Source organism: Diadema antillarum, unplaced genomic scaffold (assembly GCF_040938485.1).
Source record: "Diadema antillarum isolate AM-2024a unplaced genomic scaffold, OU_Dant_1.0 seq00000565_RagTag, whole genome shotgun sequence".
Taxonomy (NCBI): domain Eukaryota; kingdom Metazoa; phylum Echinodermata; class Echinoidea; order Diadematoida; family Diadematidae; genus Diadema; species Diadema antillarum.
The window spans coordinates 1,891,654-1,917,705 of record NW_027271504.1 but is presented as its reverse complement, the minus strand read 5'-3'; the positions used below and the strand labels follow the sequence as shown (position 1 = coordinate 1,917,705).

Here is a 26,052-nt window from a genome sequence, read left to right as displayed (position 1 = left end):
CATACTTTTTTCATTTCCCGGCAGCGTTTTTACATTTCTCGGCAAAACTGAACATTTTTCCATCTCCCGGCGAGACGTTTTAACGTTCCCCGTTGACGCAATTTTACGAGATTTTTACATTTCCCGGCGGTACATTTTGCACGTATCCAGCGTAGCTTGAGGCCGAGGATCGGAACTTGAAGAGCGCCAGCAGTGTGACGACTCAAACAAAATCTGAAGAAATGGCGGCGACCATGAGTTGGACGAGTTTCGCCGGCGGTAGTGCTTCTTTGCCTAAAAACAGTGATGAATTGAGCACTCTCAAGGTTTGTTTGCTTCAGAACATGCTGTGCTGAATTTAACGAATGAACTTTAATCTTTGATTTATCTATATATAATTAAAAGTCATGTTAGGTCGACGTAAAGAAACGTTAGAGCTAGAGCAGGCCTTGAATTTAGTTAGTCCCAAACATTGTGTTTGAGGTAGTATTACTAGATCAATTGTTAACCTACATTGTAACCCCGGCCCGGCGCGGGGCGCTGTAACTCGGTATAGAGTAAAATATCCCGTTTGCGGCAGTTTAAGCATTGTTAAGAGATTTTCCAACTTGTAAACAAATCAGGCAAATTATTTTCAACCATTTCATATATCATAGACAAGATTATTCATTAACGCAATTGTTTTCATGAAAGAAATTTACCATTGACCAACGCAGTTTTCATGATTTACCAGGGCAAAACCCGGCACAATTTTCGCCGATAAGGGCGATATGCGACGTAGTATTTCTGCTTGCGGCACGATGTACAATCCCTATGCAATACGCGCGTGCTCCGCGATCTTTAGCTGAACGCCTTCACATGTCTCGCGAACATTGCGTAAGCGCCAATTCCCATTGCGAGAGCACGTGAAAATAGCGTGCGCACATGCATTGGCCGCAAACAAGATCGCACTTCTGGCGGTGTTGTTGATGTCTTTCTCGTGTTTTTCTCATTTTTTTTTGGATGGTAACATCCACTTTCTGAAAAAAATGGCGGCCCACATCGGCTCGCGAAAATTCTATTTTATGTGAGGATATGTTTTCAAAATCCATGAACATCGAGAAAACGACAAAAAATCCAGTTTCTTGGACCATTGTTTCTTAACTGTTATGTTAAGAAGTACCGAAAATTTCATTTTGGATGCGATATGTTGTCATTTAGGTGAGAAAATTTCACTTTCGTCAGAGATCGTGCCCATTTTATCGGTTGGTTTTTGTTGATTGCTAGTGTGTTAGTATATGTGCAGTGTGCATGTAACAGTGCAATGCTGTGTTTAGCTGTATATTACCGTGTATGTTGTACCTGCCGCGAACGGCTGCACGGCCACTTACTGACGCAGTTACTCTACGTGTTGGGGTCGCTGGTGCGGTTATTGTCAACCCAACTCAACAACTGTTAGTGTTGTAGCAGGGCTGCCAACTCTCACGCATTGAGCGTGAGACTCACTCATTTTGGTCCTTTCTCACTCTAAAACTTTATTTCATTTGCATGCATGGTTTCTTAAATTCTATTGATCTCACTCATTTTGAGTCCTAATAGCATTGGCCTATACCATGTAGCTAGCGTCATTGAGCACTAGATGGCGCTCTCGCGCAAGTACATCGTTTTCTACACACGCAGTGCTCAACTCTTCGCGATGATCGCTAGCTGTAGCAGTTATGACAGGGTGCATTGATATCATTCTTTTCAAAAGTAATACGACCCTATGTCAAACGACATGTTCGAATCACAAACCTCAACTACTTTTGCCTTCCTTGTACGTTGGTTTGAGTCTGCTACGAACCGCTAAGGTAGCCCGAGGAGGACGATCTGTTAGCACGCTAAGTCGAAATTTCGCACTTATTTGTCGTGACCTTGGTATATTTTGTACTTAATCCACATTGCACAAAATATGGCAGTGTCGAAACTTAACTTTTTTCAAAATTGAAGTGTTTTCTGATTTTTTGAAAGGAAGATTTATTGACCCCAAGTAAGCCCATGTGGTAAGAACGGTACACGAAATGGACCTTACAATGCCTGTTTCAGTGAAATTGGCTGCCCGATCGCGCAGCCCGTGGAGAGCTTCGCGGTTACTCCCACGGGAGTCGCTATAGGTGTTGTGTGATTTACGACTGCCCACGGACGCCGCGCAGACTGGCCGCGCACTGGCTCGGCGCTAGCGAGCTCTCTACTTATGAATATGATGATGGGCGAATCGAAGCCAACGCTACGACAGGCCTACGTGTATGCGAAAAGTTATTAAAATGCGAGATTTTTCCAAGAAAATGAAAAGATGGACTGATTTTATAACACTGTTTATGTGTATGTTACATATCAATCTACGGATAATTGATCTCATTTCATGGTTCGGTGAAAATCTGATTTTCTTAGGATGAAGGCTACTATGTGGGAGTCTCATCCTCAACTAGTTTCCAGTGTTGGCAGCCCTGCCCCTGGTTGTAGTGACACGGTTTTGCTTGATAAACTAGAAATTGGAATCTCGATCCAAACCTAGCTAGTGTTAACATTCTGTTTGTACCAACGCAACGTGTAGCAGTGTATCGCTCTCTAAATTTCATGATAATTAATTTCACAAATTTGTGACGAAGGTTGCTGTGGGCTAGTGGCCTGTGCCTAAATGTTACTGCCTAGCTCTAACATGTTAGACTAATGGAATAATTTGCAGTTCTGTCTAACATATTATTAGTAACGTTAGAACTCCAGATCTAAATCTAGGTATTTTATTATTATTATTTTTATTTTATTTAGGATCTATTTTGTTATTACTATTAGACCCTATTGTTTGTTGTTTTTAAGGGGCATACACTGCCCGAATAATCTGAAGAAACTGAAGTTAGCCATCATTATTCAACGCTAACAGATCTCTCAACTAATCCAGTAACTGTATGTGAGCAAAACATTGTTCTTCCTTTAGAATGATAGACAATAATTGCATTTTTTCATGCTTGAAGATTACGCAAACGACTGAATTTTATTGCGAGTTGATGTTGTTGGATGAGAAATGCAGTTCCTAGACCGCACGTGACCACAGACAGACACATCGACTTCTTTCAATGACTGGAGTAGCTACAATCGTTGCACATTGACTTTTAACTGCAACCAGCCCAAACAGTATGACTGTGTAGGAGCACCCCAATGTTGATTGATTTTTAGCTCCCACCCTGCATTGAGTCCCCATTTGCATAATATTGGACAGCTAACTTTACTTCTAGATTGTGCAAGCAGCATGCACTGCGATCTCTTGCGAAGAGTGAGTTGTTTTGAACAAGGTACCATACTGAACACGCGAACTTTGTTTGTCTTCAGTCCCAGGTCCAGTCGTACTGCTCGACAATATTTCCTGTCAAAACAAGATGTTTGGAGTTGGAAAGTCTCATCAAACGTTCTTCCAGCAAGGTAAGAGTAGTCATACATTTGTAGACGGCAGACCTGTTGGCTCTGTCTCTCGGCAAAGATGTTTGATAGAAGTTTGTCAGTCGTATGGTGCGTGTAAATTTGAAGGGAAAGCTATTTCGAATTAAAGAAATCTATTGATGAAACTTTGAGGAAGACTTGAATGAAGGACCTACGTGATTGTATGTTTATTTGGGAAGAAACATTTTCCTTGACGCTGACGTTGATATTGGTGCTTTCTGACAACCAATTTGATTCAGATTCTTGGCATTGAAATGGCAATCATAAAAGACCTTTCTGATCCTATAAAACTAACTGTGTTTTCAGTTGGGTTCTGTTTTATTTATCTATTTATTCAGTTTTCTTTTAGCAGGGTAGCCCTTTTTTTCAAGCTGAATCGAGATTGATATTTACTCAAAGGAAAGGGGTCAAGAAGCTTGCTAGTAAAAAGGAAAAAGAAACAAAACAAAACAAAAAGAGTAATGAGGATCTTTTTTTTTTCTCTATTTGCTCTCTCAATTTACCTTGAAAGGATCTCCATGGAGTGTACCCTTTGATCCTAGATGCCATTTATGGCCTGAATGGACATCAGGGTTGGAACCTTCACGATCTATCCAACTACATCTCCCGGGAAGACTTCAAGGCCCTGCAGGATTTCCTCTCCCCCAGTGGACCAGTCTTTTCAATGGTCTACAAACTCCAGAGTGACCAGTACCTGCGATATGAGTTCCCTGTGGACAAATTGCCTGTAAATAAATCAATGTATAATTCATTAATGTGTGCTGCATGGCATAGTTTTCATCTGTGCAAATGGCTCCAATTGCAGAAGGATGAGTACATCATTTTTCCTGCTGTATAATCCATACAAATTTGTTATGTTTGGTAAAGTTGTGCAGCAATTTTGTTGTTGTTGTTGCTGTTGTTGATATCATGGTAGAGTTGCTGGAGGGATTGGGTGATGAGAATATTTTCTTCAGAAGTAGTAGAAGATGTCTTTCTTTGCCCATTATCTCGGAGACTCTATGCAGTCTTCACAGACATATCTAGTCTTATTCGTTAATCTTTTTCAGTGTACATGTATTTTCATTTCTTTTTAATAGAACAGAGCATAATGTATGAAAATTACACATGTTCATTCACTGTATGATGAAAATTAGAGGTGATTAGCAAATTGAAAGCATACACTACATTGTTTCAAACCAAACTCATTTTATTATCCATGTTTTGAGGGGGAAAAAATGAGGCATCCACTAAAAAGCAGTGCTTGTATACTGTGAACAACTCAGGTCTGTTCAAACTCAAGATATCACAGGCATAAACTTGTGCTGTATACATGTATATTGTGCTTACTGAAGGCCCATCACAAGTCATGATGTCAGCATTACTGTGGCTGAATAGTTTCTAAATGTCAACCAACTTGCCCAACATTTTTGCCACTTCCTTCGTGTGGCTAATACAGACTGTTATAACTGACTGTGTCTATGTTTCTGATGCTTATATCTTCACCGCACCAGGCACCGACAAGGCAGTCTCTGATGGCAGGCATCATTCCTCCATTCTACCACGGCAAGGTTGCTTACCAGTCTCATGGAAGGGCGCCCTCTGCTGTTATGCTCAGTATCCTTGTACTGTACATCTGCTGCCTCTATGCTATGTTGCAGGAGGATAATCCTTTATAGAAAAAGAAAGAGGGCAAATCAAACGAGTTAGGGATGAAGTTTGAACCAGAATGGGAGAGTTGTTTCAAAAAGAAAAGTTATAATGTGGTGTCGTTAAGTGCTGCGTCCTGGACCAATATGCATCTTTAAGTTAGAGTGAGTGTTCTGTGACCATTATGCTTGCTTTATGTAAAAAAATTCCCATGTGCCTTTCCTTGAAAGAGCACATAAGGAAAGGTTTATTTTTCTTTTGTGTTTAAAGACATTAAATTTCTCTATCATGAAGGAGAATATGAATGAATGTAACATCTGACACAGCTTGAGCTGAGATGTGTACAAAATGATAAAGCTGTCACACAATTATGAAATACTGTAACATTAAGAACTGTTACAAAGACAATTATAAACTGTTTTCAGCTAAGTATGGAAGGGTATGATAGATGACTTGATAAATATTCCAGTGGGGTACAATACTTTGAATGATCAATGATTTTTGTTTCACTGCTCTCCTTCTGAAGTAAATTTCTGCCAGAGATGTCCTCACTCCTTGGCAGTGGTTTACAGGACTACTAAATGTGAAGTTCCATTCAGAATGTTCCAAAATTGTCTTTGTTGAGGAAACATTGAGTTGTGTTTAAAGCTTGGGGGGGGGGGGGGGGGAGAGAGAGAAACTGTATGTTTCAATCTTCACAAAAATTTTACTTTTTATCCTTGACTTCTGTTGATTTCAGATGCATTTGAATACTACATGTACATATTTGCATATTTCCTTGTCAGTGATAGAGTGCACCAGGTGAGTATTATGTATATACCATTTTTGTGAAATGCACAGGCAGAAAAGTACTTGTAAACTTTCCACTCTGTAATGGGGTAATCATGTATTGTGCAACAGGTCCAAATAGATTTATGATATTTTCTGCAGCTCTGCCTTATTACTAATTTGCCAAAGATTTGGCGAAAAAATGTTAGTGCATATATATCAATATATATATTTTTTTCTCTTCAGAATCAAAGAAACAAGCCATTACTTGGGATGTTATACACTGTAAGTATGAGTAGGTACATGTAATTATTAGGGCTCTTATGGGATACTATAGAACATGAGCATCAACTCGGTAATATCTTAGGGGTTTGAAATATAGGGATTTAAGAAAAAAAGGAAAAATTGAAGTAAACATGGGACAAACTCAGTTAATTTAAAATTATGGAAGTTGGAAAATTTGAACACAGCACAAGTCCAATTAAAAGTTAGCCTAGGGAAGATATACCTGTTTTTGAAAAATTAATTTACTCTTTCAACATGTACTCTAAGACAAATAATTTTTTTTTAATGTAGTCCATGAATACCTGGGCTCAGCCCCAGGACTGCTTCTACCCAGTGCTGCTGGACCAGTACCTGTCCTATTTCCTGCGCAGCGATGGCCGCTCCATACCCCCGGTCCCCATCACAACCAGCACCCCTAGCCCTAATGCCAGTCATCTGTCACCCTACAGGTGAGTACTCCTCCCAGCTATTCGAGGCCTTTAAAGCCTTTACCTGCCCATATTGCCCGTTGAAGACTAGTCCCTAGTATACTCGGGCAGGTGTCTATGGGAAATGCACGTTATATAGCGAAATCAGCCCGTCCTCAATGGGTTAATGGCCATGAGTTACCAGGCTGTGTATTTCATTAGCATTTGACCAAGTGTAACGACATAAAGTCTGTATCCTGTTGGAAGATAACATTTCTCATTTTGACAGACTTTTTGTCTTTGGTCATTAGTGCTAATCGGTGTTGAAAGTAAGCCAGCTGATATGAGCATCTGCACCCAATCACAGTGAGGGTAAAGAAAGTGCATCAATGTACCATTACCTGGGATGATTCAAACTCCTCCACTTTGACTTAATTTGTCATAGTCACATGAAGAGGATCATCAAATATGAAAACAGTATTGTTTTGTTTGTTTATGGTGCCTGCTCTGTTGTCTAAGTAAAATAATGCTCAAAGTACCTGGCCTGATAGGGCAGTCTCTAATTTTTGTGTAAGGGTTGCGGTTGGAATCACTTGTTGACTTTTATCTTCTGAAAGGTTTTTCATGAGTACAGAATTGCATCTTCATTGACTGAAAGAGTAGCAAGGTAAATGTCTGTGTAGACTTGATGCTCTTTGCCAACCTACGATTTTAATGTGATATGGTTTACCAAATCAGTCGGTGATCACAGTGCTTTTTCACCCCATGACCTCCCCCAGCAGTGGTTGCTACCGGCAGCAAAGGTTGATTGTAAGGGCTGTGGAACATTTTTTATTTTTTATTCATTTAATTTTTTTTTTGGAGGGGGGATAGTGTTTTTCATGGGTTGGGGTAATGTTTCACTTTGGGTCGAGGAGAAGTGCTCCCCCTTTGCTTGAAGGAATCTTGGGTTCAACAGTTCATGAAGCGTGCCTGGTGTACTACTCCTGTAATATGATTCTATCATATTCCCTAAGTAATCTTCCCAAAGTGTTGTCTTGCTAAGATAGGCCCATGGTATCTCACATCACATTTATTTAAAAGTTGACATTTGAAACATGACATTTATCCTGGGCACATATCACATAAACTTGCTTTGCAATCCTTCTGCAGTATACATTTTTTTAGAAAGCTTAAGTTGCAGTGTTGCCAAAATGCTTCAGATCCTTGTGTGTTTACCCCAATTACTGAACCCCTTGTATTAAAAATCATATTTTACTGTTCGTTTATTCAATATTAACACACATACAGACGAAAGAAAATGGTGTGCAGGATTATGATATGGGAAAATGATGAAGTTTATGATAAAAGGATAGTTTTATGGGATGTTTTCGCTCTCATGTATCTGCACACACTCATTTATATATGACTTTGTGAGTGAGATCTTTTGTGTGTCTGTGTGTGTCTGTTGTTTATTTCTTCAAACTCTCAAGTTCAGTTTAGAAAATTATGTAATGCTTTAGTTTTGTCAACTCAAGCTAGCTGTGATCACAGTTCATTTTGACTTGTTGCAGAAAGAAAACAAACTCTGCGAATGAAAAAGACTGGTCACGATGGCATCATCCAGATCGACAAACAAAAAAAGGAGCATAGATGTATCTGCAAAATGAGACTGAGTTACTTTAAAAACATTTGTGTATCAAGTAAAATTGTGATTGTGTAATTTGCAGATTTGTAGGTACAGATTTAGTTTCCTTTCAATACCAAATTCAAGAAGAAGAAAAAAAAAAGAAACTAAATCAGATCAGTGACACTGACATAAAATCTTGAAAATGAAATTCTTTGACTAGATTTAGACCCATAGTCATGAAACAGCATGTTCTTAAAGGACAAGTTCACCTTCATAAACATAAGGATTGAGAAAATGCAACAATATGAGTAGAACACATCAGTGAAAGTTTGAGGAAAATTGGACAATCGATGCAAAAGTTATGAATTTTTTAAATTTTTGTGTTGGAACCGCTGGATGAGGAGACTACTACAGCTTGTGAGTCATATGCGTACAACAGTATAAAGAGATATAAAAGAAAATTCAACATATTTTCACTTTTTTCGCATAATAAAAGAGCAATTGACTTGCCTCTTTCTAAAGGCAGGGGGAATAATATTACCCATAACATTTATCGGTTACGAGTCAGGGGAATGTGTACTTTTTTCAAAAGATGGAATTTTGTGAAATTCTCTTTATATTTTCCTTATATTGTTGTACGCATGTGACATCTAAGTTATTCATACACTGCAGTAGTCTTCTCATCCAGCGGGTACTGCACAAAAACTTCAAAAATTCATAACTTTTGAACGGATTGTCTGATTTTCCTCAAACTTTCAATGATGTGTTCTACTAATATTGCTACATTCTCTCAATCCTTATGTTTATGAAGGTGAACTTGTCCTTTAATTTGTAATTTGGAAGTGATATTATCTATATAGATTTACATACCAAGGTTCAAAGGTAAATTGCGAATTTGCCATTATCACAGTTTTCCATGATAACATGAGGAACATTTGATATGATTTCACAGCATGACATGTCACTGGAAATGTAGTTACACATGTACAGTCGGCATGGGCACTCATTAGAGTACATGGGTTTGATGCATTATTTACACCAAGGTTCACCAGTCATGGTAATTTGACATCCATTAGGTTTAGAAGGTGTAATGATGCATTTTGGGGGTTTATTTGTGTTCTTCAAGGTTGTACATGCATCATGCATTCTTATTTTGTTAAATCCTACAAGATGATATCATATCACACTCGTTGTACATAATTGTTTTTAGATGGATTTTACATCTATTGCAGTATATTATATGGGTTAGTCAAATACCAGTCAGCTGTTGGATGTTAGATAACCATGATCAGATGATAGTGGACCATTTGTAATTTTCCCGTAGGCAGAACATTTCGTTAGATCATTAATGCCAGAGAGCATTATCAAGTATTAACAAATGGCAAACAACAGAAACAGCACATGATAAAATTTGAGCTCTCAATATAGGATAGGTACAATGTATGCACTGTGTGCAAAGACACTGAAGGTGTATATAGTAGTGCCTAGCCAGCTAACTGGCGTGCTGTGGTCTTCTTGTTGATGCTGCAAAAACCACAACGAAAAATTCAAGTTGAAGATCTGTGTTACTCAAATATTCTTTGACTAACCCATACAAAGTAACATACAGTATGGTGACTTTTATTGTTGAGAACGAGCACACAAAAGGTTCTTACCTCCGTGTTTGAAATTCTTTTTTGGGGAGTAGAAAATCCCTTGACTTCATCTTTGGACTCGTAACTTCTCTCAATAGCTTTTCAAACCCTTTGGATGGATCATTTTGTGTGTTCCTTTCCATGTCAGACACTGCTTTAATATGTAATGTTGTGTTGGCAAGCATCACTGAAAAACCAGCTTCTCTTTTTGTCTTTTTTTTGTGTGTAAAGTTTGTATCATAATCCTCTTGAGGTTTCTTGTTTTTAGTCTCTTCTAAAAAACAAAGATTCAACCATTTTCCCTTTGCAGACTTCCACAGTATGGCGTTCTGTATCACTATCTGTAAGTCATCCCAAGCAACATTCCAATGAAAAACATCCTTGCTACTGCTACTAAGTGTTCCAGAATATTTGAGCTTCATGTCATGTTTTGTCCATGCACTTCCACCAGCCATCTTATGCTAATTTATAGGGAAATGTGTGTTCAATTCAGTCAAAGGTATACTGAAGTCCACCACTTAATATGCCATCCCAGACAGAATGTTTGAGAAGTATTCACAAAACATATGAAAGCAGAATTTTGTCCGCAATTGTGAAAGGAGCGATTACAGTATTTTTGAATAGTGTCTTAAACTTTGACCGGAAAATCGTCAGTCCAGTCCATCTGTTTATTACATTACAGTGAGTCTACCCAAAACAAGATTGTAATTGAATTCAGACAGATGAATTATATTCTTATTTTCTTTGAATGATTAATGCGGCTTCAGAGAGAAAGAGCAAATTGAGAGAAATATCTGTGACAACATCTTTGGTTAGTTGTCCTCCTATGCCATGGGAAGTATATTGCCGATAGATTGAAGAAGATTCTAAAGACATATCACCATAGTACAAATGTCTCAGCACAAGGATTAATTTAGTCATTTTATCTTCTCTTTTATTATCATTATTATCAAATAATAGATGGTATAAAAAAAGAAAGAGCTAGTAATAATTCCACACATTTCCCTATGGCAACTTGGGTTCCATGGACTCTAGATTTCACATTTCACGCTTTGATTTGGTTTGCAAATCCCACCAGATGCTCATTCTCTGCTATTCTAACACTACCTCCAGTGTGGCAAGTTGAGTTTTGTGTTTCGTAACATCTGCAGTTTGTAATATTGCACCTTCATATTTCACTTTATTTATCATAGCTTGGAGCTATTAACTGCAAAAATCAATTGTCCATGGGATTTTTTTTTTTTTATTCAGTCATTCAGATCTTTTTTCTTTTTTACTTTCTATATGGTATTCATATACTCATTTTTGTTGTTGTTCAGTTCTGCATTTCATTTGATACTTGTTTGGACTTTACACATATTTGTAACCTCTGTTCTACCCATGCAGTATGTGCAACTGCTTTGTCAATGTGCATGTGCATTCAAATTTGTTAATCATGCAATTTGCCATTTTTGTTGTTTTGTATTTTCACAAGAGATGAATGCTGAGAACCTGAGGTTGTCTAACTAGTAATGTCCAAAATTTTCATGTGTGTCTGAAGGAAGCTGAAAGTACATTCAGTGGGTTAGCATGATCTTGATCAGGTATTTGGGTTCTCATTTGAGGTGCACCAAAGCAGTCAGGTATGTGCAAAAGGTTATGAAAAAGTTCTGTTAACAGCATTCTGACATACTTCTATAAAGAAAGTCTTGGTGCCTGCATGGAAATGGGGATACATTGATTGTGTTGTTTTGCCAAGGCCACAGTCATGAAGTGCTCCTGTGGGGATTTAAGGTCGCAGTTGAGAAAGAAGTGGTCAAGTCAAGTGGCCATTGCAGTGTGAGAAGTTGTCCCCACTGGATTTAAATTAATATAATCCTCAGATTTGACATGGTAGGAGGAAAGGGAGGGAAGGGGGTGGGTGGGGTTAGAATGGAGAGCAGCTGTCACAAAGAAGCAGGAAGTTGCCCAGATCTGCATCAGTTTCAATTGGTTCATCAGATGCCATCTGTCTTCACAATGAAGCCCTTGATACCTGCCCAAGGAACCCCCCCCCCAAAAAAAAAAATAAATAAATAAATGTATCTATGTGTGAATGTAATCCACGTCATGGCTATAAGGATGTTGGTGATGCTGCTCTAAACAGTGGCTGCAGGTTTAGTGATGCATTGTGTAGTGATGCATTGTGTAGTGTTCGCATTCAGCCAGTTCTTCATTTTGCCTCATCACTGTCCCCATGCTCCCACCCCTTCATCTGCATGTCATCACCAGCATTTGTGACTCGTCAAACAAGTATGTGCTGCCGCCCTCTGCGCACATTTTCATGTTCACACCCATATTCATACCCAATGCAAATGAAGAAATGGAATATTTCAGTAGTTTCATTAGTGTTTAATAGTCTAGAAGCAAGCTAAGACTACAGTGTATCTATGCAGAAGAAGGAAGAGAAGATAATGCAGTGGTCAGTCATGTCTGCCAGATTCTGCAGGAAGCTCCCTGAAAAATTAATTGGAAAAATTAAAAGGAATGGTATGGTTTTGGTTGTGGTCTGAATATAAGGTGAAACCCACCTTACGACCACCTGGTTATGTTTTTGTCTTTTTTTTTATATCTCGGCCATTTCGAAACCACTTAAAAGATATGAAAGAGCATACAATTCTAAGAGGAATTTAAAGTTTATTTGATGAAATTTGGTATTGAAATGGCTGAGATATCCAAAAACAAAGTGGTCCTAATAAAAAGTGGGACCAACCTTTTATTAGGACCACAACCAATACTATACCGCCCCTTTAAACAAATGAGTATGAATGCCTGTCTGATTATGGAATTAATACCATTGCCTGTTGATATGCACGTAACGCAAAAACATTGGATATCCCCTCCCTGATGGCTCGAGTGAATGCTGGCAGCCTTGAGAATGCATGTGTTTTCTCATAGTTTTAACTGTCAGCCAAACTTTTAAATACCTCTGTTTTATTTTCTTATCTTCAGGCAGTGATTGTACATTTTTTTAGTGTATTGCTTGATATCCATGTGTTATAAAGGTAGAAATATTCATGTCAGTAAGCTCACTCCAGTGCTAGCAAAAGTTTAGATGTGTATATTGGGAACTAAAATGCATGTACAGTATGCTGCCCAAGACAAATTTTTGTTCACACAGTCGCCAGATTTTTGAAAGAAAGTTGAAAACGCAATTATTTTTTCTACCTTTTCACTGCAATGTATTATACATGTTGTCCTGTGTTAAAACCTAAATAGATAAACTGTAATTTCTGTCTTTGGTATGTTACTTTATAAGTAAGAGATTAATATTATTAGTTCCCTCTTTGGTGCTGACAGAACAGCAACAAATCTATTGGTTCATGCAATATGGTCTTGGCTCGGGCAATATTTATTTATATATCATAATGCCCCAGAATACTATTAGATGTGTGATGTCATAGTGGTTTGCACAGTGTATACTACAGTTTTCCCCACACTTTTCACTGATGAGATTATATTGCACATGTATGTATACACACAAACACACACATGCACTGGTGCCACGCTTTTACAGTGGATCTGAAGGCCAATTATTCTACCAATACACAACATTAATGTACTCCAAGCTCGGTATGCATATATTACACCATTCATCCCTATAACCTTTTAAAGATACAATTTATTTATATGTATGACGATTGATATGCAGTATTTGAATACATGTAGTTATACAACTATGTTCTTGCTTGTCACTGACCATGCAATGGTGGAAGAATGTAATACCACATCATTCAAATTATACACACAGACATTTTCTTTTATTTGATGTATCAACATGTTGTAATATACTGTGCGTTTCTACACTTTCACTATATGTAAATTAGATGTTTCACTACTACACTGTACTACTGCTCCTTCTACTTCTACTCTCATGACTACTATTACAAGATAAACAATAGAGTGGGTTTGATTTTGCACTTTTATGTTATGCACTAATAACCATCTGATGCATATGATATCATGCCATGCTAAGTATTGTGCATGTGCAACATAAAATACCTGGATTTTTTTTTTTGTGTGTGTGGATAAATCACTGGTAGTTTATGGCTTACAATTCATTTCTGGGAATATCCCTTCTAATGACAACAATAAAGATGACAAAACTGAAAACTGTGAGTTTAATTCAACCATGCATATGGTCAGGTGAATGATATTAATGTTACATTTGGAACATGAAAGGCATGGTTTGTGAAATGTCAGTCTTGTGCATACATACAGTTGAACCTCTCTTATCCGGCCTCCCTTTATCCGGATCTCTCTATTATACGGACGCAATCTCGCCGTGATTTTTTTTTCTTTTTTTAAAAATAATTACGGGAGGAAAGGGGGATTCCCAACTCCTTGAGAACTCCTACACAAACACACATGAATTATATATACTTGATACATTTCTTAATAATTATTTAGGTAAATCATCCCAAGAATTTACAAAAGAAAATGATTTCATTCTTGCAAACACGAACCTCTATTTTTGGGTCTGTTACTGAGTGTAACAATGAAAAGGTTGCAGTATACACATTACTACATGTGGTACTACTACAATGGGTAACATCAGTACATGTGTATGTATATGTACATGTATAAAGCATTGAGTTTCCCGTATCCGGCCAAATCCCTTATCCGGATGAGCCCTGGTCACGACTTGTCCAGATACAAGAGGTTCAATTGTATATCAGTTATCTCATGAAATGCTACTTGACTGCCAGAAAATAGGGATGTTTGACGATTCACTTGATGCATGGATTTTGGTTTTGTTCCATTTTTATTATTTTGTTTTTGGTTTTTTTTCGTCATGTGTCAATCTGATATATAGCATGAGCATGTTTTAGTTGGAAATATATTGTGGTTTAAAAAAAGATAAAAATCCCATTGCTAAAGAGTGAGTATTGCTGAATAACAAAAAGGGGGTGTGTCTACCAAAATTAGTGAATTGGTTGTACATTTGTAGGTTTAAAGGTTGGAGATTTCAGTACATGTTATGTTGCTCTCCTGTTTCTTTCTCTCTCTCATGTGTTTTGCTGGAAGTTTTACCAACCATGTAGAATTGTATATCCAGCAACACCTCCCCCGGTACATAATTCATACGAGTCACTGATTGCTAATTTATGTGTTTTTATTATTTGGACACATCCTTTCAATAGACCCAAGAAAATTGCCTCTTTTTACAAACTCTTGTCACATTTTAATAGGTATAAAAATAATGCCTTCTCAGTTGCTTGCAGTATGGTGAAGGGAACAGATTAAAAAACAAGAATATACTTTCTCCAATACCACTATTTTCTTTCCTTTGTCTTGGTCCATGATTTTCAGGCACACAAATACCACTGCACCCCATCACCATCATCGCGACCCCATGCATCATGGGGACTCCAGCTTTGGTCTGCACCCCCAGTCCCCACACCCCTACCACCACATCCACCACCAGCACCACCACCACCTGCGGTCAAGCCTGGGGCCAAGTCCCGGGGGTGGGGACGGCATGGCTGGTGGCAGCTCACACAGCCTCGGCTTCCAGCAGTCCATCCAAGACGATCCGCTGGGCGAGACCTGGCGCTCCGAGGTGCTGGTCCAGGCCCTGACGGAGTTCTGGCTCAACCAGAACTCACTGAAGATGTTAACAGAGAAGAGCTTTCTGGCCCAGGTCAAGGTAGAACAGAATGCTTTTATAACTTTTTATCAGCCTTTGTATTGGTTTAGAATCAGAAGGATACTAATTCCAAAGACTGGGTACAGTGTGAATGCTCTTTTTTGTTTTCATGTGAAAAAGTTCTCTTTTTTTCAGTCTTACCAGTCCTGGTTTTCTCATATTATCATATCTGGTAGTCTGTTTATGTGCTACAGTTCCAAATAAATAAAGCGCTTTGAGGTATGTTTGAACCGTAGAGTTCTAGCTCAGATGTGAAAATATTAGGGCATTGACACAGACCAAGCCCCTTGATAGAGTACCAAAGTGTGATGTCATAGCCATTCATTGCCATGGAAACTGGTTCTAAACAACCTCATCTAGCCCAAATACAGCGTACATGTGTGAGCACAATGGTTTTTAAACATGCTCAAACAAGAAGACTGCAACATCATTACTTTGGTACTCTAGTAATATGTTGATAGTATAATGCAATGCTGAGGTTCCAAAGGAAATTTGATGTTTGTCAATCTCTCTCCCTCTCACTCGCAGGAGAACTTTGTGCCCAGCCAGGACCACGTGCGCGTTGTCCGCATCCTGGTGAAACGCCTGCACTTCTTTGTGAACAGTGCCCAGCCCGCCCTGCACCAGTCTGCCTATCAGCAAAGGGGAGACTCTGCCTTGGAACAACTCAAAAGGTGATTTTTATTGTATATGACAATTATTTATTATTATTATTATTATTATTATTATGATTATTATTATTATTATTATTATTACTGCTATTATTATTATTATTATCTTTTTTTTTTAGATAACTTGCCATTGCTTCTCCTGCAAAGCATGTCCTGAATTTAATAGACAAGGATCATCCTAACTTGATACACATATTTTTTGTATTTCTGTTGGGTCATAAAACCAGTGCCACACAAGAGAGAGAGAACTTAGCTATATGTAAACAGGAATTGTAGAAAACTTTTCTACTGGAGCAAACAACATACTAAACATATCTGGATACTTGCTTGACCTGCAGATGCTCTAGTTTGGATTTGTCATGTTGCCACCAAAGCATTGATGAAGTGCTTATAATATGCATGCAACCTGGACTGACAGCTAAATGAGTTTCCTCCAACGAACAATGCATTGGAGATGAAGTGTATTGCCTATTCGATGCGTCACCTCTGTTGCCCAGTCGCCATGAAGCAGGAACCTCATTGCACTGAGAGACCATTGCATTGTCCATCCACCAAGCCTCAACAGTTTCTCCAAATGATTGACATGTTGCTGTCGGGGGTGACAAAACCTCTTATCTAAAAATTTTGAATGTTTCGGAGAGCAGAAAAATATGGCAACCAAAGCGCTATAACAATTTGGGTCACTTTATACTTATATCCTTTGACATGTCGTGGTGGCTTCATTTTGGGAGTAAGACAACTAGGGTTTGCACAGAACAGTACTCAATAGATTGCCTGTCTGACGATTAATCCAAAAAAGTGATTTGCGTCAAAATTTGAGATACAAGGTCTTGTCGCCCTACCGACGATACAAACTTGTTGGTGACTGGTACATGTATGTTGGTTTTTTTGTATCAACAGACACATCCTGCCCCTGTTTGTGCAGCAGCCCTTGTATGTGTTCCTGCGGCATGGCTTTGACAACTTTCCCCTGGATTCATCATTCAGACAGGTAGTGACATGGGGGGGGGGGGGGAAATCAAGAGTTCTTTTTGTCCCTGTCCATGCCTTACTTTCTTTCTTCCCTTTGCTTTGTCTCCTTTTCTTTTTAGTTTACTTTGTGATCTGCCCTTCCTCCTGAATGAAGGTACACTCTATTAGATAGGAAGAGGTATGGCTGTGGACAGTGATCGATTTCCAGATAGTTAATATGTTTATGAAAGTTAAACCATTGAGGACAAGCTAATTTTGCTTCTACACACATTTCCCATGGACCCCCGCCCGAGTATACTCGGGACTCATCCTCAACGGGTTCATTTGCAAACACTTATTATTCATTAGAAACATTCAAGCAGATCACAAACGTGAAGATTATGGATTCGAGACCTTAGAAATGGTGTATTCTGCATTGACAGAATGCGCGGTGTATATCAGATGAAAGCAACTCTTGGCAGTTTTCGATGGGGAGTCAGAGAAACAGAAATTTGAACAAAGATGGTACAAGTGCATTCACATTTCTTGTCACTTTTAGCTGGCCCTCAGTGAAATATTGATGTTATATCTATCTGGCATCATACAGGGCATACAAACATTATGAAGAATGTGTGTATCATTGTGATACATGTAGCAGCCATTGATTTGTAATTTTCTGTGGTGTATTGTGCACACACTTGGGGGGGGGGTGTTGAATTTGTGGGTAGATGCCAGCCCTAGTATAGGCTGCCTATTTGGTTTGGTGTAATTGAGTGGTGCACCACTCGAATATCTCCATGTTGACAAGGGACTTTCTGATTGACACACATTACAATGTATCTCGCTCCTCACTCCTTCGTGCCCAGATCCTGGAACTGTGGCTGAGCTACATCCAGCCGTGGCGCTACGTGGACGAGGCCCAGAGGGCGGGCACATTCCAGCGTGACTTGGGCCAGTCGCCACAGAGCCAGGCCCTCACATACAGGGCTTACTCTAGAGAGCCCAGGACCTTCCCGGTCAATGATGAGAGATGGTGAGCCAGTTGGTACTCACATACTGTTTGTCGTGTCATGCTTTATAATGTGCAGTCAAGTGATTGTTTGTGTTATCTTTTGAATGAAAATGTGTGTCTTGACTTTCATGGATGATTGCTTTCCAACAAAATGCAAGTTAAGACAAAACAGTGATGATAATCGCTTGAAGATAATGTATGCTTAAAAATTAAGATAATCTTACAATTTAGTTGACAACTACAATACAACTGGTTCTGTAGCAGCTTGTTGACATGAGAAGCTGAACTCCTCATGTGTTTACATGTATATACCTTTCCAGTTTGGGTGCTTTTTTTTTTAAGTTAATGTCTCTTTCAGTTATCACTAGGAGGCTTTATGCACCCATTGCATAACCCACTGAATCATTTTTGTCGAGCCCACCGGAGGTGAGGGGAGACTAAGGGATCGCCTGCGGCGTCTGTCCGTCCGTCGTCCGTCCGTCTGTCGTCTGTCCGTAACGCTACAAAAACTTCAATAACTCTTTACTCTGGGCTTCAATTGCAATCAAACTTCGAGGGAAGAGGGGTCATACAAAGTTTCGCATTTTACCATTTACCATATATGAAGGTCACCTCAAGGTCAAAGCTCACAGGCAGGGGTCAATGAACTTTAGGGCCCAATGTTAAAGGTGCATGGTCCTTGTGTTTTAGTCAAATGCGTACGCGGGCGCACGGCACAAGTTTCCTATAGAGACCTATGCTATAGACTCCTCTTTGGCGCTTACACTTTAGCCCACTTCCCCGAGTCCGAAGAAGTCCGATCCACTGTAGTCAGTGGTCCGATCACAGTTCGGCTCATGATTCGGCGGAGGGGGATGACAGCTTTAGCAAACTTCTTTTGTGATGTCATGATAAGAAGCACATATGCACACACCCTGGCATTACTACAGACTGCGTGATGCGCAGAGAAGACAACGAAGGCAACGTTACTTAGCAACACCTACGCGCTTTACTCTTGATGACAGCTCAATTTTGGCAATCTTCGTATCAATGCTAACGGTGATCGGCAGTATCATCAATAGTGCCCTGTACACTACCGGGACTATGCACCTTTAAGTTTTTATGGCGCGTTTCTATTATGGGTCATAACTTTTGATCCATAACTCCATTTCTGACTAAACTTATATGGTAGATGTCCTTTGGGGAGTGGATGGGCACCACAAGGTCATGGTCACAAGCATGGGTCAACAAACTTTTAGAGCCCAATGTTAAGTTTTTATGGCGCGTTTCTATTATGGGCCATAACTTCTGATCCATAACTCCATTTGTGACTAAACTTAGATGGTAGATGTCCCTTGGGGAGTGGATGGTCACCACATGGTCAAAGGTCACAAGCAGGGGTCAACAAACTTTTAGAGCCCAATGTTAAGTTTTTATGGCACGCTTCTTTATTGCCATAAATTTTTACTCTTTTATATCTCTTTTTATCTGTTATATCTCTTTTTTTTAATCTGTTATATCCCATTCGCGTACAATTTCTTGTACGCGAATGGGCGAGACACATTATGGCACTTGCCTTGTTTCTTCTCATTTTGGAAGTCCCCCCCAAAAAAAAAATTATGACCAACATAAGTTAGTGTTTTAAAACTGAACAGGTTTCTATCTATTGGTTATACTCTCATCAAAGTTATTGCTCTGATATATTTCATCCCAGGCAGCGGTTTGTGCGTGAGAATCTTCCTTTCTACACGGTGCTCTTCCAAGAACTCCTGCCCCGCATCTTTCACCAGGACCTCATCCCAAACAACGCCCTCATGGTGTACCGCGTAGCCAAGGTCTTTGGCCAGGAACACCTTGGAGCCGTCTTGAAGGACGGTGAGTGATGGGTAGTGTCATTGATTATCACTGATCCTGGACCAGAAGACTATGGCAATTCATGATGTGACATACAGGGCAACAGTATGAATAGAATATAAAGAGAATTCAACATATTTTTCTTTTTTCCAGCATAAGGAAAGAGCACTTGTCTTGCCTCTTTCAGAAGGCATGGGAATGATGTAAACCTTAAAATATATTAGTAAAATACCAAAGGAATGTGCACTATTCATAACCCAACCGTATGCCATGTTTTGCCAGGCCACTGACAATGACCAGTCCACATTCATCGAGATACCCCATGACACAATCAAACTACTGATGGAAAACATTAAGGATTTCTACATTCTACCTCAACTTTTATGTTTAACTCTCAAAAATTTTATTGCTTAGACTTTTGATTTGACATTACAATCCATGGTGAACCATCAGGCAATGTCCATGAGGCAAAATTCACATTTTTGACTGAATAAAAACATAAACCTGTCTGTCCATCACTGCACAAATTCAAAATAGATGGCTATGTGCATGATGCAGGTTTTGCGCATTATATACTGTAGCTGTTGTTCTTGTCTGCGCCATTCAAACCTGAGTGCAGCAATAACCATCTGGGTCACTTCTACCTTGACCAAGTGAGGAGAAGTGAACTTACGGTGTGTAGATGAAGCAATAAATCATTGTTTTTTTGTAAGTTGTAATTCAAAATCGATAATGCCAAAACAAAGCAAAAATGATCAAGATTAGATTTAAATGTATTTAGGTCTGTATCGCTAACGTACATGTATGCACTTTACACAAAATTTGAGTAATCGCACTCAGTCTCCAAGCTAGAGATCAGTTGTTGGTACAGCACTGTTGCAAAGGACAGTGCTGTGTATAGTTAGCAAAGGTACAGATCTTTAATCTACTTGTACCCTCTTTCCTACTTTAATTTCACAGAGGAAGAGCAGCTGGTTGATTTACTCTGCCACCAGTCCCAGCCCTACAGCAGCCTGAACACCAATCCTGGCTTCACCCCCCTCCTGTCACCAATGTCCTCCTCCTCCGCCTCATCCCTCACCCCTCGGGCTGTCATGCACCTCTTTGAGGTGGAGGCGGCTGGCTTCGTGTACCGGCCGCTCTTCTCCAACGAGGGAAAGGCATTGGTGAGCACAGAACAACTTTGCATTTGATGCTTAATAATCTACACTCTACCCACTATGATTTTCACCATTTGAACGAAAAAACAAATCAGTACGAAGACTTCAACATTCAGAAAATTTAGGTTATGCCCAAATATTTTGATGCAGAGAACAGATACTACTACAAGTAGGATGGAGTGAAACCAGTTAACCGAATATTAGTAAGTGATCACCACTAGTGGAATGATCTGAAATCTGTATTGTGGTGAGAAATTTCAGATATTTTGTACCTTCTGACTTAACACAACATCTATATGCACACAATCATCTGAGAAAATACGTAATTAATTATTATGGGCAGTGTAACTGCTGTGGGTTGCCTTTATTTTTGTTTTCTGTTTGTTTATTTTTTGCTGCCGTCAGATTCAGCAGCTGCTAGGCTTTGTCACTCAGGCCCAGGTGACGGCCAAGACCATGGCAGGTCCCGGCCTGGGCAACATCACGCAGATGATCAAATCCCTCTTCACCAGAAGCAACAGACACGCCAACCACAGCGTCCTCTTTGACGACATCGGGCCAGTCGACGCCCGCAAGACTGAGGCCTACCTCCAGAGCACTGCGGAGTTCCTGTCAGATACCTTCGATGTGAGAAACAATTGTCATTACAATGACTGTGCTTTGTTGTGTGAAATGTGTTTATAGCTGTGAGCCTGTCCTGGCATGAAAGTGTGATCACTATGAATGATGTAATATGTGAGCATGTACCACTAGTGTGTGCCGCAAAGATTATTTCTGCATACACCCATGTTTGACATTCTATGTAAAGTGATAGCTTCTCCTTTCAGTTGCTTATGATTCAGCGCACAACACTCACAGAAAGATGTAATTTGTTGTGATGTTACAATCTTGAGTAAATGCAGTATACATGGAAGTACTAGTAAGTCATCATGTTCATTGATATTCATGGCTGTATTCACTTCCTCCAGTAATTGAAATGGAAAAGCTCCCAAGAGTATGAGTTTGAATAACAATATGAAAGACTGAACTTACTCATATCATCTTCATGCAATGCTTGTATTCAATATTGCTTACTCTGAAAAGCTTGTGAAAGATTAGCCTGTTACCATACAGCATTTTGTACCTTGGCTGATAGTCTAATTGTCTTAACCTGTTGAAGACTAGTCCGGAGTATACTCGGGCAGGTGTCTATGGAAAACATGTGTTATAGCAAAATCAGTCTGTCCTCAACGGGTTAAGAAATAGACTGAGGAACAGTGTCCATTTTGTCCAGTATGACCATCTGAGTATGTCCACCCCAAACAGGTTCCCATGCCCCATCCTGAGGACATGATGAACTGGAATGTGGGTCAGATGGGTCGTGACCTTCACCTGCCGCCAGACAAGATGGACGGTCAGCTCACACAACTTGGCAGATACCAGGTGAGGACAAGAACTACTGATTGTAGTCCGGATGATGCTTTTCCTGACAGAAGGGTTGTACTGCAAGCACAGCCATGACAGCCAATAATGCCCTTTTTCCTCAATGACAAACAGTTGTCTTTACTACAACTGCCAGAAAGATTCTTGGTACCTGATTGGTTGATTACTTATTGCATAACATTTGCTAAAAACATACTTTTGCACTCTTCTGCTATCTCACAAGCAAATGCCCTTGAGCTGTTTTGGAGAGCGGGCAATGATGCTACTTACCATGCATGCTGCTCCTACATGATCTTGCTGTAAGATGACATGCTTTATGTAATGAGGTAGACCTGAATGGAATAAATCCTACAGTGTTTTTAATCTTATGCAAGATCGTGTTCCACAGCACTTCGCACAAAACCATTCAAGATTTATATCCTGCACAATGTTGTACCAAGTAGTGGACTACTTTCATGGATAGGATTTGAATAAATGATTGTGATAGAAAGTGCTGACTCTTAAATGAGGAATAACAGTTCATGATCTGAAAGACTACAGAAATCCCTTCAAACTTGTGGAGAAAGTGGTATGAAGGTCTTTCAATGTCTAAATGCAGAGTTGAGTGTGATGTTAGACGTGAAGGCAGTTTCATTGCTCTTTGGCATCTTCAGATGGAACATATGGAAATTTAACATGAGCTTGGGATTTTACAGAACTTCTTGTAAAGTTCCCTGCATTTATTTAACTATTTTATCATAAATTTCTTTCAAAGATGACCTCAACTCTAAAGTTTGACATGCATTGACATTATTTGAGGCGTATGACTCCTTGACACTGGATTAGTTTTAAATGCTTCACTTGATCCGCAAATCTGTGATTACTCTCTGTGCATAATATGATATTAAAGGACAAGTTCACCTACATAAACATAAGGATTGAGAGAATGCAACAATATTAGTAGAACACATCAGTGAAAGTTTGAGGAAAATTGGACATTCGATGCAAAAGTTATGAATTTTTAAAATTTTTGTGTTGGAACCGCTGGATGAGGAGACTACTACAGCTTGTGAGTCATAAACGTACAACAGTATAAAGAAAATGTAAAGAAAATTCAACATATTTTCACTTTTTTCGCATAATAAAAGGGCACTTGACTTGACTCTTTCTAAAGGCAGGGGGAATAATATTACCCATAACATTTGTCGGTAACGAGTCGGGGGAATGTGTACTTTTTGCAAAAGATGAAATTTTGTGAAATTCTCTTTATATTTTCATTATATTGTTGTACGCATGTGACATCTAAGTTATTCACACACTGCAGTAGTCTTCTCATCCAGCGGTTACTGCACAAAAACTTCAAAAATTCATAACTTTTGAACGGATTGTCCAATTTTCCTCAAACTTTCAATGATGTGTTCTACTAATATTGCTACATTCTCTCAATCCTTATGTTTATGAAGGTGAACTTGTCCTTTAACCTACTTTCCTGCAGCTAATTAACAGATTGAGGAGTTCAGATGCTTGCTACCAGGGAGACCCTGATCTTCAACCAATCAGAACCTATGAGAATGCAGCTCTGGTCCGGGTGTTGCATGCACTATCTTGCCATTTCAATGAGAATGTAAGTCTTGCCTATGTCAGACATTAATCTTCTCATTAGTTTTCTATGCATGAAACATCTCACGGTAAGTTTTCCATGGTATATTATATAGATGATGATGACTGGCGGGGGAGGGAACATACCAAATGTTCCACCCGAAGGGTTTGAAATGCTATTGAGGAAGGTTATAAGTCCCTCGACTTCATCTCAGGACTTATAGCCTCCCGAAATAGCATTTCAAACCCTGAGGGTGGAAGGTTTGGTACATGTTCCCGACAACAAAAGTCATCATCTGTTATATTATATGGGTTAGTCAAATCTGCTTTTTCACATTGTATTGAATAGGCAAATTTATCCTATCGATTGCGTGAAAAATATGATCGTTCAATCCTTTGGCAAGGCTCCACACTAACTTTAATTTTGGTGGCCCAAAGGCAAACATCTGACCTCATTTGGTGGCCCGATCGGGCTACCAAAATCTTCATTTTCTGAAATTTTGGTGGCCCGACGTACGGTTTTGGTGGCACCGGGCCACCGTTAGTGTCGAGCCCTGCCTTTGGTATCGTTTGTCATTTGTTACGTGCAAATGTTCGCCCATGGGAGAACATTGCAAGAATGTTCTGCCCATGGGCGAACATCACCAATGTTCCTCCACCACGTGACTGTGCTTAGCCAATCACTAACCTGTATTTGACTGACCCATTTAATATAGAGTTATATTTGTGAGCATAATGCATAACAAGTAATTTATGCTACTATATGTCACCCTGATGTTGAATCAGGTATGTTGTAATAAGAAATAAATTTCCTCTTTCAATACCCATCCTCTCTATCTCTCCAAAAGGCCTTTGTTACTGGAGTGCACAATAGAAATTCAGTATAATATGAGCCGTTGGAGTGGGAAGTTGAGTTTATCTTATCAGGTAGTTTGTTATATTATTATCCAGGGGGTAGAGGATTATGTGCTACTGGCCTCATAGAAAAAGAGTTGTTAAGTTAGGTTCTGTGTTACATCCAGATCTGTTGATATATCAAGTTGCTGCAGGAATTCTTTGTTTTAGCCTCATGCAAGTTGAGCATCAAAGTTATGTTTTGGGGCATTTATTTACATGTGTGTTTCCACACCTTGCGTTGACTTGTTTCTTGCCACTATTGTTGGTACAGATTTCTGATTTTCATGAAATGTACAGGATGCAGTTAGTATAAAAAAAAAGACATGAATGAATCAATAAGTGAAAGAATGACAATTGTATATCACCAAACACTGTTTACAAAACATTACCAGGAGGCAATTTCATGCCAAATTATCTGCTGGCTTCAGCTGATGATGATTGATTTTTAACAGCATATGAAAGTTTGATGTAAATTTCTGTGGACACACACATTAAAAAAAAAAGAATATATCAAAAATGTGTACAATGTATATCTAATGATGTTTGAAACATTTTGTTTTGTAAATATTGTTGTTGTGTTTTGTTTTGTTTTTGTCCTGATTTATCAATAGTTTGGTGACAGGATCCAGGAAATGTGCAGCCAGGGGGGCCTCCTGGGCGCCATGGCCAGGTGGTACTTTGCCCCTCGGGGTTTGGCCCTCTCCCAGTGGCACGACCAGACGGAGAGGGTGCCCTCATGGGCCCATCCGCGGCTGAGCCTGCGCTTCCTGGCCCACTACCGCACACTGACCTACCTGGCCCTGCTCTACCTCCTCCTCTGGTATGTCTGGGACGTGACGCCGACGGGCTTTGTCCTGCTCCTGCTCGTCGGCCTGCTCTTTGTCGGGTTTGTCGGGGCGTCGTTCAACTACCTGAGAGGGGAGACGAGCGGGGACTTTTCGCCACAGGTCCGCGTGTACGCCCGGCACCACCATGACCATCAAGACCTTCACCATCAACATGTAGACTAGTGCTCCATCTTCAAAGAATTCTCAGTGACTGTTTTGAGATTTAGATCTTTTTCTGCGAATTGAGGAAAGTGCTTCCTCCTTGTGAA

At 39.5% G+C, this 26,052-nt stretch overlaps 1 protein-coding gene across 1 annotated transcript; it reads left to right on the top strand.

Moving 5' to 3' along the window:
- Positions 1-221: 221 nt before the first annotated feature.
- LOC139735214 (sphingomyelin phosphodiesterase 4-like) lies at positions 222-26,052 on the top strand. The gene is made up of 17 exons (XM_071645972.1): positions 222-305; positions 3,325-3,414; positions 3,944-4,159; positions 4,926-5,028; positions 5,801-5,862; positions 6,406-6,563; positions 10,075-10,107; positions 15,096-15,432; positions 15,961-16,106; positions 17,004-17,094; positions 17,921-18,087; positions 19,760-19,920; positions 20,860-21,065; positions 21,465-21,686; positions 22,365-22,481; positions 23,956-24,084; positions 25,568-26,052. The coding sequence occupies exons 1-17, from the start codon at positions 222-224 to the stop codon at positions 25,964-25,966; spliced, it is 2,721 nt and encodes a 906-aa protein (XP_071502073.1). The 3' UTR covers positions 25,967-26,052.

What these genes read in the sequence shown, in the direction of transcription:
- LOC139735214 (XM_071645972.1), top strand. Translation starts at nt 222, where the DNA reads ATGGCGGCGACCATGAGTTGGACGAGTTTCGCCGGCGGTAGTGCTTCT. An exon ending in AGTCATCTGTCACCCTACAG is followed by an intron (nt 6,564 to 10,074) that starts GTGAGTACTCCT and finishes TTCCCTTTGCAG; the next exon opens with ACTTCCACAGTATGGCGTTC. An exon ending in CACAACTTGGCAGATACCAG is followed by an intron (nt 22,482 to 23,955) that starts GTGAGGACAAGA and finishes ACTTTCCTGCAG; the next exon opens with CTAATTAACAGATTGAGGAG.